At 37.1% G+C, this 17,076-nt stretch overlaps 1 protein-coding gene across 7 annotated transcripts in view; it reads left to right on the top strand.

The window, feature by feature from the left end:
• dab2ipa (DAB2 interacting protein a) overlaps positions 1-15,150 on the top strand; it is a 112,765-nt gene extending 97,615 nt beyond the window's left edge. For all 7 annotated transcript variants that reach the window (XM_065248374.1, XM_065248373.2, XM_065248372.2 and 4 more), the window contains 7 exons: positions 32-233; positions 315-493; positions 4,058-4,946; positions 6,558-6,710; positions 9,036-9,238; positions 9,821-9,908; positions 12,965-15,150. In XM_065248374.1, coding sequence (XP_065104446.1) covers positions 32-233; positions 315-493; positions 4,058-4,946; positions 6,558-6,710; positions 9,036-9,238; positions 9,821-9,908; positions 12,965-13,132 — 1,882 coding nt within the window. In that variant the 3' untranslated portion in view covers positions 13,133-15,150. The remainder of the gene's footprint in view (positions 1-31; positions 234-314; positions 494-4,057; positions 4,947-6,557; positions 6,711-9,035; positions 9,239-9,820; positions 9,909-12,964) is intronic.
• Positions 15,151-17,076: the final 1,926 nt, after the last annotated feature.

The following is a 17,076-nucleotide window of genomic DNA, read 5'->3' as shown; positions in this document are numbered from 1 at the left end:
ACATGAGAGTTTATTTCTGTTTATGTTGTAGATTTGGCAGTAAGGAGGAATACATGTCCTTCATGAATCAGTTCCTGGAACACGAGTGGACCAACATGCAACGCTTCCTGCTGGAGATCTCCAACCCAGAGACCATCTCCAACACAGCAGGGTTTGAGGGTTATGTCGACCTTGGCCGTGAACTCTCTACTCTTCAGTCTCTACTGTCAGAAGCTGTCTCACAACTCGATCAGGTGAGCACAGCTGTAGTTGTGTATTTATTTTTTAACAATATAGATCAGGTTGTGATTGAATGAGGTTCTCATGTGTTCCAGAGTACGGTCACTAAACTAGGTCCTTTAGCACGGATCCTACGGGATGTGAATTCAGCCCTGACAAATCCCACTGGAGTCCCTGTGGCGTCACCCACCGAGCGTGTGGGTTCCCCCAGTCTGCCCAGCAGCAGCCTGTCCACCGGTCTACAGAAGATGGTCATGGACAGCGAGATTACAGGGTATGTGAAGACATGCGATTTTGTGTTGAGATTTTTTCCCCCATACTAAATGACTGCCCAATGAAGTGTACTTCTTGCTCAGTGTGGCATCTGATATTTGGGATAAATACAGGTCATTACAGGAGTCTTGAAAATACATTGTGTTCTTGTTTTATGCCGTTCGGTGGGTTGCGAGCACAAACAGAAGAAACTCATTCACATTCTGTTCTGGCTGTGATTTGTGATTGAAGTGAAAATGAGGCACTTTGTGATACAATCAGTGTAGGGAAAATGTCATGTGGTTATACTTGTATCTGACGAAACCTTGAACGGTATAGCTTGTTGCAAATCTACATTAAATGAATGTGTTACTGACACAGCCTAAAGCTAGCCATGTCAAGGTCACAGGTTCAATATCCTAATGTGTTTAATACTCAAATTCATTGTATGTCACTTTGCATTTTGAAAATGTGTAAATCTGAATTGTTTTGACTCAAGTGAAGATTTACTTTACAATACATTACATTTCCCTTGCAAAAAAAGTCTTACTTAGTATTTTTGACTTGTTTTCTAATATAAATATGTGAAAATTCTTAAATTGAGATACATTTACTTATTAAGGAAGTGGCTTAAGATATTAAGTCTTGTTTATTGAAATAAATGATTAGTCAAAATATCTGCCAGTGCAGTAAGAAAAATCCACTTAAATTAAGTTTACTGAATTAAGTTGAAACTGGAATTAAGTTTATTTTTCTTACTGTACTGGTAGATATTTTGCTTTATTTTGGGTAAAAACCCTCTTGATTTTTATAATTTATTTCAATAAACAAGATTTAAAATCTTATGCCACTTGCTTATCATGTAAATGTATCTCAATTTAAGAATTTTCAGATAGTTATACCAGAAAACAAGACAAAAATACTAAGGAAGACGTTAATTTTTTACAGTGTATGCATTTGGCAGACACTTTTATTTATTCAAGCGATAAATTTTTCATACACATGTTCCCCGGATCGAACCCGTTAGCTTTGATTTGCCAATACAATGCTGTACCGATTGAGCTTTACAATAGTCACTCTGAATCTTATCTCTAATGCTGAGTTTACACCAACCGCGGTTAAGGCGTGAAGCGCGAGTGATTTCAATGTTTAGTCAATGCGCAGAGGCGTTGGTGCGGAAGACGCGTTTCTGCCTCATTCGCTCGTCTAGTTCACGCGAAAGGCGAATGGTGCTTTTTGTGCATTTTGCGGTTCACACAAATTTGTGGCTGACGCCCGAGTTGAAAAATTGTAACTTTGGCGGAATTTCGCGTCGCGTTAACTAATCAGGAGCCTGCTTGCTGCTGTGGTGGCAGCCCCGCCCGGAGTCACTCATTCAACCAACGCTTGATATTGTCCGTAAGCAGTCACCCTGAGCTATACGGAACAAGTTTTTATTTCAATAGAGGAGACAGGAATAAAAAGGACCTCGCTTGTAAGAGTGTCAGTGAGGACAGTGGGCAACCTGGTAAATTGTAAATACACATTTCACTTTTGAGTCACGTGACGTTTATCGACCCGCGCCGTTTATTTTCCCTCTATAGTAAGGTTACCAAATACTCTCTCGATAAATGCACAATCAACATCAGTCATCTTGCAAACAGACAACCGCATAGCACTTGCCCCTCCCACAAGAAACGGACTTTGCCTCTGGTGCGCGTCAAATGCTTGCTTTTTCCGATTTTGACGCCTGAAACGCAGTTGGTGTAAATGCAGCATAACACTCCTTCACAAAATTGCAATTATCTTAGCTTTTTGTTCAAAATTTAGTATTTTTGAAGAAATCTACCCATATTTGGGAAGTGATAAAAAGAGAGCAAATGAAGGTAGGACGAAACATGTTCTTTTATTTTATATTTTGTGTGTGTATATATTTTTAAAAAACAAATATCTTCTGAAAGGCAGTAAACTTTTGTGAAAATCATAAAAAAGTTGCTGGCGCTGGCTGGCAATTTTTTTTAAACGCTGGCGTGAAAAAAGTTAAAGAAGTTAAAATCGAATTTACTTCCGTGTTGTGACTTATGTCCTAGTGAAACCTAATATCATACGAGGAAAATTGTGAGTGTGACTTTTCCACTGTGCTTCGAGTCAATATATAAAAGTTGGTGTTTTATTCAGAAATAAAACTGGCAGCAGACTTAAAGTAAGAGGGGGCGGAGTTTACAGATGCTCCCGTCCAAGCCGTCTAGCTGATGTTATCAGAGAATGATCGCCACTAGAGGGCTAGACTACATTTTCTGGTTTTAATTAAAGTTTATGAGGGGACACGTAAAGAAAAAAAAGACTTGCACTGATAAATTGTTTGTAAAAAAAACTAAAAATATTACATTAAAAATAAGAATTGTCAGCTTTGATTTCATTGGGACTTTAAACACAGAAAAATTTAAATTTTAAGAAACGCAAAACTACAAAAATTTAAAATAGGAGTACAACTATTAGCAATTTGCACTTCTGATTTGATGTGATGAGTTATCTAATGCCCTGAGCTACTGTCACGCTCCTCTCCCACTTCATAGCACCCACGTCAATTGGTTATTTAGATTAGGCTAATAGGCGTATAATGAGTTTGATTTTAATCAAAGGTGAAGTGTGTCATTTTTGCACCAATAGTGGCACCAAAACAATTGCAACTTTCAGATACATCCTCCATCTTTCACTGGTGGGACATTTGCATGATCCCTTCCCAAACTCATGCCATTAGTTGAGCTAAAGTTGAATCTGGGTCTGGCTGCAAGTTGTAATTTTGTTTGGTGTCGCTAGAAATGCAGAAATTACGCACGTATACTTTAATACCTTAAAGTCCCTGTAAAGTCAGATATAAAATGTATTCTGAGTTTGTCACAACACAGAAAAATGTGTTATTAACTTCCCAGCCAAATTTGAATGATTGAAATAATAGCCAAATACATGAAATAATTGGGACAAAAAGAGGAAAGATTTTTCTACACTTAAGCGGTGGGTGGCGTGTCCATTGTCGGCCCGGAAACCACGCCCACTTGCGAGACAGCTGCCATCTCTCAATTTTCAAATGCGCTACAACCTGAATGGGTGTTTGTGATTTTGTTAGGGGCGGGGCCATGCACGGTGGCTCTAGTGCGTCATCGAGACAGCGGTTTAGGCCTGCCTAAAAGATCCCAAAAATGGTGATAAACTGTGTAACAATCTTAACTCTGCAATTCAGTACTACATATAGTAGAGGTCTTCTAGGGTCCAAAGAAATGTACTCAATCCGAAATGATACAATTCACTTTTTACCCAAACCCGACGTGCATAAATATTTTTTCAAAGAAAGACCCAAGCCAAACCCAAGAAAATTAGACACGTGAAACTTCAAGACCAAAACTTGCTTGGGTCTCGGGTCGGACCTCGGGTTTTTAGATCTAAATTGACCTGTGAAGACCACTTATCCATAGTTTACAGTCTTTGTGATGTGTTTCAGCAGTACAAGTTTTACATTTATAATGTGTTTAGAAACTATTTTCAAGATTGATTTTACAGCGACTTAAAGAGATGAGATCTTTATTTTATCCCAATGTTGCATCAACAGGTTGGTGGATTTCACTCGCTTGCCCTCGCCGACCCCCGAAAACAAGGATCTGTTTTTCGTAACGAGGAACTCTGTGATTCAGCCGTCGCCTGCCCGTAGCTCCAGTTACTCCGAGGCCAATGAACCGGATGTTCAGATCCCCAATGGCAGCAAGAGCCTGTCGATGGTGGACCTGCAAGACAGCCGTTCTCTGGAGAGCGCTCCTAATACCTCCTTCAGTGATCCCCTCAATGAAAGCCAGACATCTGTCGGATTAGGAACAGGAGTGTGGACCACCCGTACAGTCAAAGGCAACACACCCATCGGTCCGACCCTGAGAAGGCCACCTCAGACTCCCACGACACCGAATGCTGAAAACGCCCCAGGGAGATCTCAGCTGCTCGCCCCGTTGTCTTTCCAAAACCCGGTGTACCAGATGGCTGCCGGATTGGCCATGTCACCCCGTGCCGATTCAGGGTCCGAGTGCCAGAGTTCCATCAGCTCTCAGGGTAACGCAGAGGAAGGGACAACTGCCGGGTCCAAACATGCGTTTGTGAGCCAGTCCAGTGGGGGCGCCAGCGGTGGAGGAGGAAGCAGCGGGGACGAGTTTGCACGCCGTTCCGGTGAATTCACCCGAAGACAGCTGTCTCTCACGGAGAACCAACACCAAACCAACGTGCCACGGCAGAACAGCGCGGGGCCGCAGCGCCGGATAGACCAGCCACCTCCGGTCACGAGGGGCCGAACTCCACCCAGCATGCTCAACACCGCCCCCTATCCCCGCCCTTCCAGTGGTAGTATGATGTCATCGTCCCCTGATTGGCCAAGCAGTGGCACCAGACTAAGGCAGCAGTCGTCATCTTCAAAAGGGGATAGTCCTGAATCAAAGCAGCGTACTTTGCACAAACAGGTTAGTAGCAAGATTGTGTCCTACTTACAGCTCACTAGACAAGAAAGATCATTTTAGTTTTCTTCGCTTGCTAATTTGAATACTACTAATTTAGCCTAAGATCCTTAAACATCTCTGATCTCCTGAGGATTTATAAATCTTTTTGCTCATTGCTACAATCAAACAGCGCTCCTGAGTTGAGACGATCGCATCGTCTCATGTTAGAGTTGCAGGAAAAGAAACAGACAAGCAGAATTAATTGTAGGAGCAAACGCACTGCACTGTGATTCAGTGTCTACTCGGATTGTCAGAAGTGTTCGTTTGATGTCTGGTGAAATGAATCTTCATGAAAAAATGATCAAACCTTTTACTGAGTGAGCTCTCAAGTGTTGTTGTCACCTTAAAAAGTTTTAAGGCAACATCTAATACCTCAGTCCGTCTCTAACCTGCTCTCCCATTCTCTTTTAGCTATTTCCACAATGCTTACTTCAACAACTTTTACTTTTCTTTGGAAAATATAAGGGCTGTCAAAAGATTTTCACATACAAACTAAAAGTCTGCTTCTGAATAATGTATGTGTGTGCACTGTGTGTGTGTGTGTGTGTGTGTGTGTATATATATAGATAGATAGATAGATAGATAGATAGATAGATAGATAGATAGATAGATAGATAGATAGATAGATAGATATTTTTTTTTTTTTTTTTTTTTTTTTTGCATTTTGTGCGTGTGTGCGTGCGTGTGTGTGTGTATGTTTGTATGTCCTGTATATATTTTAAATTTATACATGTATGTGTGTATTTATATGTACATAATAATTACAAAAACTTTTGCTTTATTTGCGATTGATTTTAAAATTTTTTACAGCCCTATATTTATTTATTTATTTATTGCACAACCAAAAAAACAAGATTTCTGAAAAATTTTAAAAACAGTGTTATCTCGTTTTGCAACAAAACTCTTCATATACACTGCAAAAAATGATTTTCAAGAAAACAATTTCTTAGTATTTTCTTGTTTTCGGTAAAAATATCTAAACGTTCTTAAATTAAGTTGTTTTTTCTTAATGAGCAAAATTACCCAAGAAAATAATTTAAGTGATTTTGTGCATAAAACAAGCAAAAAAATCTGTCAATGGGGTAAGCAAAATCTTGAACATTTTTCTTAAACACTAAATTCTAGAAAAATCCAAGAAAAATTAGCTTACCCCATTGGCAGATTTTTTTTTTGCTTGTTTTATGCACAAAATCACTTACATTTGATATTTTTGGTCTAAAAACTAGACTTATTGTCTTGGGTCGTTTTGCTCATCAAGAAAAAGCATCTTAATTTAAGAACTTTTAGATATTTTTACTGAAAACAAATACTAAGATTTTTTTTCTTGAAAATAATTTTTTACAGTGTATGCATAATTTAAATATCAGTATTTTAGAAAGGGGTTTTTGTGTTTGCAATGCAAAGTTTGTGGGTTCAATTCCCAGAACAAACATACTAATAAAAACATGCATAAATTAAACTAAATGCACTGTAAGGTGCTTTAGATAAAAAAGGTGATATGTGCTATATGCACAAATGACAAATTTGTATTGGCTTAATTCAGAAGCTGATTTGTTTTGTTTGTGCCTCTGTTAGGCCCCATCGCCTGTAAATCCAAATGCTTTGGACCGCACTGCTGCGTGGCTACTGAATATGAATGTGCAATATTTGGATCAGGAGGGCCTGGACCCAGATTCAAAACAAAGGGAGGACTTTCCAAACAAAGATGATCTTACACAAACTGAAAAGGTAAGTAAAGCTCATTCCGTGCCGGGGGGTAAAAAACTCCCTTTAAAATGTAAGTTTTTAATGACAATGCAGAAGAGACCAAAAAAAGCTCTAAGGTGTTTTTGTCCCATCATTCAGATGTGAGGATATTTTAAGCTCAGAGTTACTTAGTCACAGTTTCTTATCTTGAAGTGTCACGCTTAACTCTTTCACCGCCAGCGTTTTTTAAAAAAGTTGCCAGCCAGCGCCAGCGTTTTTCATGATTTTCACCAAAGTTAAATGCCTTCCAGAAAATGTTCTTCTTTAAATATATAAACATACAATATACCAATTGAAAGAACAGACCCTCTGCTTTCAAACAAAAAAAAACGTTTCATCCTACCTTCAGTGTTTCTTTTGTAATCAGCTTTTGAATATGGGTAGGTTTCTGCAAAAACACCACATTTTGAGCAAAAAGCAGAGATAATTCCATTTTTGTGACGGACTTTTCATAGAGATCCCATTCAGAGCGATCTTTAAAACAGACACGGACATGCAGCCGCTTGCCATAGGGCAATACTTCCGGTTTTAAAAAGTTGCGGAAGGGTGGATAATAGCGGTATTGCGGACAGACGGAAAATCGTCATTGGCGGGGAAGCGTTTTCTCTTAATTGACGAGATATCTCGTCAATGGCGGGGAAAGAGTTAAACTGGATTTAAAGAAAGGATTGAAAGCACAGACAGGTAGATGTCATTCAGAGAGCAGATAAGAAAATCAAAAGACCTTTAGATAAATTTGACTTGTTGTCTCTCTAGACAAACAGAGTCAGAGATCTCTTGTGGGCCGGTCCAGGCCCGTCTGGTGTGTCTCTTTTGCGTTTTAATGAATGATGAGACCCGTCAGATCGCACACCCACGTACTGCATTCGTTCCCTGAGCAGAACTCGCATCCACTGCGTTTGAAGCTGTTAATGGAGGTCTACTTGTGATGATTGAAGAAATCCTCTGTAGGCGACGATGACTTAATGCACTGTGAAGTTTAAGTCTGGATGCAAAGCCAGGGGAGAAACGTCTCGGTCATTTACTTGATTATTCTTATTTATTAAGCCCTTGACAAGCAGAATCTAAAATCTGTCTACAGAGGCTGTCAGCGAGTTCTCACAAAACTTTCTTTTCTGAAGCTCTCTTAAACATTTTATAAAACACTTTTGTAGTTTCTGGATCGCCTGAAGCGTTTTAAGTAAACGCAGAAACACTGTGAAGAGTCAGCAGACTGCTTTTATACAAGCCAAGCTGTTTTTGTTGACGGTTCAGTCGTGCTGATAGTGAGTTTATGAATATGAAATTTTAAAAAAATGTATGGTTGATAGGACATGAAGCAAGCAGTGACATAATGTAGGAGAGCGGGGCACAACCTAATGCTTTTTATATTTAAGTTAAATTAATCATTTTTACACAATCAAAGAGATAAGAGATCATTTTTATATATAGTTTATATATTCTGGTATTATGCATATCAAACAGAGCTTTGCTGTCCCACGCACTCAGAAAAGAATAGTACAAAAGCTGTCATTGGGGCGGTACACTTTAAAAAAAGTCCACATTTGTACCTAAAGAGTGTTTATTAGTACCTCAAATGTACATATCTGTAAATTATATGTATTAGGACCTTTTTAAAGGAAAACACCACAGTTTTTCAATATTTTACTATGTTCTTCCCTCAACTTAGACAAATTAATACATACCACTCTTTTCTCAAAGCGTGCCCTTAATTGTTGTATGCAGTTTCTAAATGAGGCAAAAATGGGACAGTCTCTCGTTATTAAATAGCCTACAGCAGGGGTTTTCAAACTTTTTGTGTGTGTGGACCACTATTTGTAATCAAGAATTTTCACGGACCACATCATAATACTCATAATAAAATATGTCTACACAAAAACCTGAATTTATCTGCACCTCTAAATAGGCTTACTAGGACTAAAACTATAAATGGTCATCACATCAGTACAACAGATTCTTAAAACATATTCTTAAAAAAATATATTAATTTATATTTTATTTTGCCTTTACACGGACCACCTGCAGTACCCTCACGGGCCACTAGTGGTCCACGGACCACAGTTTGGGAATGGCGGGCCTACAGTATCGCTGATGATGACAGTCATTATAAGAAAACGGCTGTTTTAAGTCAAAATTAAAATAAAACGCACGCTGTTTGGGATATTCCCTTAAAGGGTCTTGTCCCAGTGACAGCTTTTGTACCTTTTTTGTGTGTATAATCCTGCTATTTAAGGTGTTTACTATCTCTCTCTCTCTCTCTCTCTCTCTCTCTCTCTCTCTCTCTCTCTCTCTCTCTCTCTCTTTCAGTATCAGCAGGAGATCGCAGTCCTGCAGGAAAAGCTGCGCTTTTCCGCTAAGAAGCTGGAGGAGTACGAGTGTCGTATCAAGAGCCAGGACGACCAGACGCAGAAGATGCTCCTGGAGTACCAGGCTCGGTTGGAGGACACAGAGGAACGGTTACGCAAACAGCAAGACGACAAGGAGCTTCAGATGAAGAGCATCATCACCAGGTAAACATCTCCCTGTGGACCTTGTGGTTAAAGATCTGGTCAATGAACCAAACTGTTGAAGTCTCAATGATTGAACTTCCCAAAATCCCACAAGTGCTGAGCATAATCTGATTATTACCACGGTCCAGTGGCAGGTAAATCAACATTTGGTAGTCTGCATTATTTTCATTGGAAAGTATATTCTTAAGTGTTCTTATGGTGTTTTCTTATCAGCCTGTTTACTTGATAACAGTATATCATTTGGTCACCGCAAAATTGTGTAGACAGAACATGATTTTCCGTATGTTTTTATTTTGGTGGCTTAATGCAAAAAGGAATACGGGAGAAACTAAACTTCCTAGATACTTAATAGTATTTAGATTTTTAATAGTAGTTTGAGGTAGTTTGAAGATATTAGCCACGGTCAAAGGCTAAGCCTTCTTACTACACAACAAAACTTATTACGCTGCAGTTTCTAATAAATTTCGTGGCCATGTTTCACATTTGCTGTATATATATTATATAATATACTTTCTAAAATCTCTTCCATAAACACAATTATATATTTATCATAATGATGTATATTGCATTTTTGTGTTAAAGATTGATGTCTGTGGAAGAGGAGCTGAAGAAAGATCACGCAGACATGCAGGCCATTGTGGACTCTAAGCAGAAGATCATTGAAGCCCAGGTGAACAACAAAAATTCGGGTCACAAACCACTAGGCCACTTCCATTAGTTAACACGGTCAATGTTAGTTATATATATGATTATTGACCTTAAAGGGATAGTTCACCCAAAGATTTCTCATCCTCATGTTGTTGTAAACCTGTATGAATTTAATTTTTCTGATGAACACAAAAGAAGATATTTTGATAAATGATGGTAAGCAGCACACATCTGATGGTAACCATTGACTTTCATAGTAGGAAAAACAAATATGATGAAATTCAATGGGAACCATTAACTGTGTGCTTACCATCATTTATCAAAATATCTTCTTCATCATTTATCACAATGCTTCGATAATATTTGTTTGTTCCTACTATGGAAGTCAATGGTTAAAATCATCTGTGGCCCTTCCATCATTTATACAAATATCTACTTTTGTGTTCATCAAAATAAAATAAAAACTCATACAGGTTCAGAACAACATGAGGGTAAGTGATTTTTGTGTGAACTATCCCTTTAAAGGAAAGTTCAAGGTTTAAAAGAAGGCAAAACAAGCATTTTTACCTGCAGACCTCACTGTGGTTGTGGCTAGAAGGCATACAGCAATGGCCAAAATCTCATAAAATCTTGCAGAATGCGCGCTGTTTTTATCTTAATCCTACCCCAAACCTAACCCTAAACTAGAGCCCGACAGATAAAGGATTTTGAAGGCCGATACTGATACAAATGTTTGTTGGTTTTAAAATCCGATATTCCGATATTTTTTCTCTGAAACGCGCAACAAAACATTAACAGATTTCCCTAACATTAGTTATTTGTAGTTATTTATGAGTTTTAACTAAAATAATATGATAATGGATTTTAAAAAGTAATTTGTTTCTTTTATTGTCACAACAGAACATCAAAATATATTAAAGTAATGATAAAAAAAAATGTATAAAAATACACACTTCAGATATAAAACGCAAAGGCCTTTGAACAAAAAACACAAAAACAACAACCAAATCAAAGTTATCCGTTTTAAAAGACTTGGTTTATAAATATAACTTTGAATAGGACTGGAGACAAATTCTGTTGAGTTCTGATAAATAACAACAACAACAAAATATAAATTGCTGATCACTTGACTCAGGCAGCGGCTAGACGCCTAAATCTGGACCCCACCAGCAGCCACTGGTTCAGAGCGCTCTTTCAAAAACACCAACAGTGAGGAAATCTAACGAAGGCTGTTTCATCCGTTTTTATTTGAAATATTCATTTATCGGCCATTATGAATGCCGATACCGATAGTTTGGAAAATGCCTAATATCGGCCTGCCGATATATCGGTCGGGCTCTACCCTAAACCCAACTTCTCACGAGATTTAGGCCGTAGCTGTATCCCCTCTAACCAAAACCGCTCACTGTAATGGATTGTATATTACATTCGCGGGGCCATAGCGCCCTCTTGTGTTCCATTCAACAAACCTCATGAAAGGAGGGCTAATGTCATATTATAGTAATATATAGAGAGCTCCCATTATAACAAAATAAACCCAGTAAACATGGTCATAATTCCCCTGATAGGGTGACTGTGCTGTATTATCTAGTATTAAAAAAAATGAAACATTTATACTCCAGTTTTAAATCCAAAATAGCTTTGGAATAGTGCCCACTTGATCTCTCCAGTATTACTTAATTAATAAGTAATTTATTACTATTGAGGAATTCAGGACCACCGGATGTGCAAAATCCAGTATATTCCAGAGAGTTTGTAGTAAGATGTTAATCTTTAAAGGCATAGTTCACACAAAAATAAAAATCTGTCATCATTTTCTCATCTTCATGTTGTTTTAAACCTGTATTAATTTTCTTTTTTCTGATGAACACAAAAGAAGATATTTTGATAAATGATGGTTAGCACACAGCTGATGGTAACCATTGACTTCCATAGTAGCAAAAACAAATATGATGGAATTCATTGGGTACCGTCAACTGTGTGCTTATCATCATTTAACCAAATATCTTCTTCATCATTATCACAATACTTATATATAATATTAAAGCGTAACTAAACCCCTGTTCAGAGCCTGACTCCACCCACTGGCAATATTTGAAAAATGCAAGAAAAGTGGGCAGATCCCAAGGGAGATAGAGGGGACGAACTAAGCTCGTACCAAGTGTGTGGTGAGATCGTAACAAGGGCGTGGTGAACTTGAACCTGCTTACGTCACGAGTTCTTTTTTGGACCCAACATCCAATAGGAAAATTCAACTACAGTAGCCACCGTTCAACCTGAAGAGGGCAGCACTCAGACGTTTTTACACCATATATTATAGTATTGGAACACTACGTACTAAAATCAATGAACAGCACTAATAAAGCATCATTCTTACAGATTATTAACTAAAAAAAGTTGGTTAAGGGTTTAGTTACTCTTGAACATAATATTTCCTACTATGGAAGTCAATGGTTACCATCAGATGTGTGCTTACTATCATTTATCAAAATATCTTCTTTTGTGTTCATCAGAAAAAAAATATTCATACAGGTTTAGAACAACATGAGGATGAAAAAATGATGACAGAATTTTAATTTTCGGGTGAACTATCCCTTTAATACTTTAAAGGCGGGGTGTATGATCTCTGAAAGCCAATGTTGACATTTGAAATCACCTAAACAAACATGTCCCTACCCCAATAGAATCTGGACCTTCTTTTGATAGACCCGCTCCACACATAGGCAACGATGTCAGTCAGTAGACACGCCCCTTACTGCTGATTGGCTACAAGTGTGTTTTGGTACTCAGCCGAGCCTCCAAACCAAAGTGTTTTTTTTTAAATCATGCACCCCGCCTTTAATAATGCAGCTCCTCTCATAAACAATTTGATGAGTGACAAAACTACACACTTGAGCACCCATTAACCAATTGCTTTACATAATTATGGCTGTCACCGAATGAATTTATTTGATGGTTGTCTCCGTGTAATGATTAAAGAGCGCGACTGTCACTTTATGTTCACTGTAGAGTATATAAAGTTATTAATTATGCACTGTTAATCATCATCTGACCTCTATGGTCACTCACTCCCCACAGGAGAAGAGAATCGCGTCTCTGGATGCCGCTAACGCTCGGTTAATGAGCGCTCTGTCTCAGCTGAAGGACCGCTACAGCATGCAGACGAGGAACGGCATCTCTCCCACCAACCCAACTAAACTGCAGATCACTGAAAACGGAGAATTCAGAAACAGCAGCAACTGCTAGCGTGAACGCAAACACGTGGGGCCGACAGGCTTAGCGAAGGACAAGGGCTATGGGTAATACTTATAACATGACAATACAAAAAACGGCACTCCTATGGGTTTAAATTAAGAGTCGTGTTAAACATATAAATCTCCTTTAAGAATGAATCCAACAGGATATTTTAAATTGAATCTTTCACTCTATATAAAGACAGTTGTGAGTTATTTTAGCCACGTAAAGATATCCCTCGTTCATTCATAGCCCTTGTCACAAGAAAGCATCTGAACGTCAAAGTCTCATCATACAGTATATAGATTTGAACATATGTGCATATATACGCCCCTGGGCTTTACTTTCTTTTATAGTTGGCATGCTGAAAATGATCATGCGTGTAATTATTCATTTTTTTATACATTTGTACATTTCATGTAAACATTTCTTACCGAATTCATTTCCTCTTGTGACAACAGCGGCATGAACGCTTTTTTTAAATAAGTTAAAGAGGGAAGTACATTTTACATTTTGTTGCATACCTCGTGCATAACGTTTTAGTCTATAGAGGCGATGCGCCTCATTGTAGTACAAAGTTCATTTTTTATCGGCTTTTCACCGAAAAGAGACGTTTTTTTCAAGTACGGTGTATATTTCCTGTGCTGAAGTCTGCTGTACTGTTCCAGAGGAATTTAACGTAAGCTCTGATCGTAATTTCAGGTGCTGCTTTTAGATGGGCGTAGGTGATCACACGCCCTCACGCAAACCTTACGTGCTAAGATGCGTATAGAAACGTCATTGCGCCGCTTGCTGTACTGTATATGCGTGGTCAGTATTACTCTCCGTATCGAAACATTATATGACTACAGTACGATCGGTGTCTGTCATTTTTCCACTTGATGCACTTTCTATAGCATTAGATTGGATCCTTTAACCAAAACCTGCTTCTGTGGATTTGTTCTAAAGGCTGTTCAGAGCAACAAGTACAATGTAAGCACTTCTACTTAGATGAACAAGGTGTTTTAAAGTGAGCAGACAGTGAATCGCATTGGATATAAACTGTTGTGCTTGTGCTCTTCTAATGCAGTTGGCGTCTATAGGGCACTTAAAACCTGTGCGACATGGCAATAGACCCTACGAAGGAGTTGTAGCTTCATTTGAACTTCAGTCAGGTTTGTGGAGAGTCAATAACAGTGATTATTTATTAGTTTTTTAGGGTAAAATTCATTTTAAGAAAATTAACCATGTTTTGGTGTATTGATAACAATTGGCAAAACTATGGTTTTACCACAGTAAGCATGGTTTAACATTTGTTTTTGTAGCAAATCCATTTTTATTTCAACCTAATCTCGAGGCAAGTCGTGTTATAGTCACAAAATATTTGATTAATTTGTTCGAATGTCTCTGAACGAATTTCTATAAATAGTTTTTCGTGTCCATGGCATGACTTTCTTTTTTGTGTAATTTTATGTATTGTTTTCTCATTGTTTTACCTATTTTTTTTACCATTGTCGATTTGGGTTAGAACGACTTTTCAGACATCCTAACTCAAACCCCAAGCGAAAACAGTTTTAAAATCGGAAGAACAAATTGTAGAAACCAAAGCGACAATGATTTAAAAAATATGAAAAAACTATGAAAAAACAATACATAAAATTACTAAAAAAACGTCGTGCCATGGACAAGATAAACTACACTAGTCAACATTCGAAGTGGATCAAAACCTTTAATAAAAATTTACATAAACCAATACCTAATACCCATTCTTGTCGTAGGACGACTTTGACAAACATTTTTGATCCACTTCAAATGTTGACTAGTATATTTAGAAATTCGTGCTAAGTAACACAAAAAAGACATTTGTGCTTAATGGCAAGGAAAAAAGTGGAAAATGGTGTCCATGAACACAAATAAATTATTCAAATATTTTGTAATTATAACACGACATGCCTTCAGATTGTTGGTTATTTTGTGGTTACCATAGTTTAAATATATATGCAAAAAAATATTTTCAAGAAAAAAATTCTTAGTATTTTGTCTTGTTTTCAGTATAAATATCAAAAAATTCTTCAATTAAGATGCTTTTTCTTGATGCGCAAAACGACCCAAGAAAATAAGTCTAGTTTTTGACTAAAAATATCAAATTAAAGTAATTTTGTGCATAAAACAAGCAAAGAATCTGCCAATGGGGTAAGCAAGAAAATCTTGAACATTTTTCTTAAACAGTTAATTCAAGAAAAATTTGCTTATCCGATTGGCAGATTTTTTGCTTGTTTTATGCACAAAATCACTTTTTCAAATTTGATATTTTTGGTCAAAAACTAGACTTATTTTCTTGGGTCGTTTTGCTCATCAAGAAAAAGCATCTTAATTTAAGAATTTTTATATATTTTTACTGAAAACAAGACAAAAATACTAAGGTTTTTTTTTCTTGAAAATCATTTTTTGCAGTATATGTTTATTTTAACTGTAGTAAAACCATGGTTAATTTTTGAAAGGGATAAGAGCATACAGAGTTACGTCTGTGTATTTAACTAAATTACATATCAAACATTGCCAGAATATTTTAACTAATTTTTTTATTTTGTAAATTTTTCGGTTGTTTGAAATTATTGTTTTTTATTTATGTATTAAATTATGTTCAAGTCATTAATTTATTTAACTGTATATGCTGTCACAACCCCAAGATTACGAATACTTGTTGACTTTTTAAAACTGGATGTATCCAACATTGATGGGGTCTTATTAAATTTATAATATTAAAATACTTGTCTCGCATCTTAAAATGCCAAGTCGAACAATGAAAGGGTTTGGGACACATCGGTTTAATTATTTTTTATTTTTTTATTAATACTAGTGGTACAGAAGTTACAAATTTCATATTAAGACCAATAAAAATGACATTTAAATCTGAAATAATCATCACATGAGCTGTTTGAAGGCAATAGCACTGACTGCACATTAAAACGCTAACAAAAATACTTTTCGTCATGTTAGAAGTTAAAGGGCTGCTGTTTAGTAACATTGGTTTTGGAAAAAAAATCCTGATTGGCATGATTATAAAAAATATTATCCACCTTGTTTTCTACCTTTCTTCAGCATTTTTTGTACATACCTATGTTTGTTTTAGATTTGCATCGCCAGGTTCTCCACATGTACATATGTGAACAAAAGAAACACTGATATATGAGGAATCGTTTGTGTTTAAGAAAACGTTCTGTGCATTTATGTACAATTGCCTAGAATTATGAAAGTTTTATTTAGCTATTTCAAGTTTCTGACTTTATTTGTTAGTTTACTGTACAGTCCGAGAAAAATAATGTTGTTGAATAAAGATATATTGTTTCATTTGTGTAAAGTTAAAGTAAATGCTATGGACAGAATGTATATATCCATGTAGAATGCCATTGTCAAGATGAGAGCACTTAAATGAGTGCCATTGAAAATAAAAGCTAAATATTTGTCCATGAGTGTTATTATTATTACTAATGCTTTTTTAACTCTTTCCCCGCCATTGACGAGATATCTCGTCAATTAAGAGAAAACGCTTCCCCGCCAATGACGAGATTTTCCGTCTTTCCGCAATACCGTTATTATCCACCAGGTGGCGCCCTTCCGCAATTTTTTAAAATCGGAAGTATTGCCCTATGGCAAGCGGCTGCATGTCCGTGTCTGTTTTAAAGATCGCTCTGAATGGGATCTCTATGAAAAGTCCGTCATAAAAATGGAATTATCTCTGCTTTTTGCGCAAAATATGGTGTTTTTGCAAAAACCTACCCATATTCAAAAGCTGATTGCAAAAGAACCACTAAAGGTAGGATGAAACGGTTTTTTTTTGTTTGAAAGCAGAGGGTCTGTTCTTTCATTTGGTATATTGTATGTTTATATATTTAAAGAAGAACATTTTCTGGAAGGCATTAAACTTTGGTGAAAATCATGAAAAACGCTGGCGCTGGCTGGCAACTTTTTTTTAA

The sequence above is a fragment of the Paramisgurnus dabryanus genome, chromosome 11 (assembly GCF_030506205.2).
Source record: "Paramisgurnus dabryanus chromosome 11, PD_genome_1.1, whole genome shotgun sequence".
NCBI classification, from domain to species: domain Eukaryota; kingdom Metazoa; phylum Chordata; class Actinopteri; order Cypriniformes; family Cobitidae; genus Paramisgurnus; species Paramisgurnus dabryanus.
Note: the sequence above shows the minus strand (reverse complement) of the source record. Positions and strands in the feature narration are given on the sequence as shown.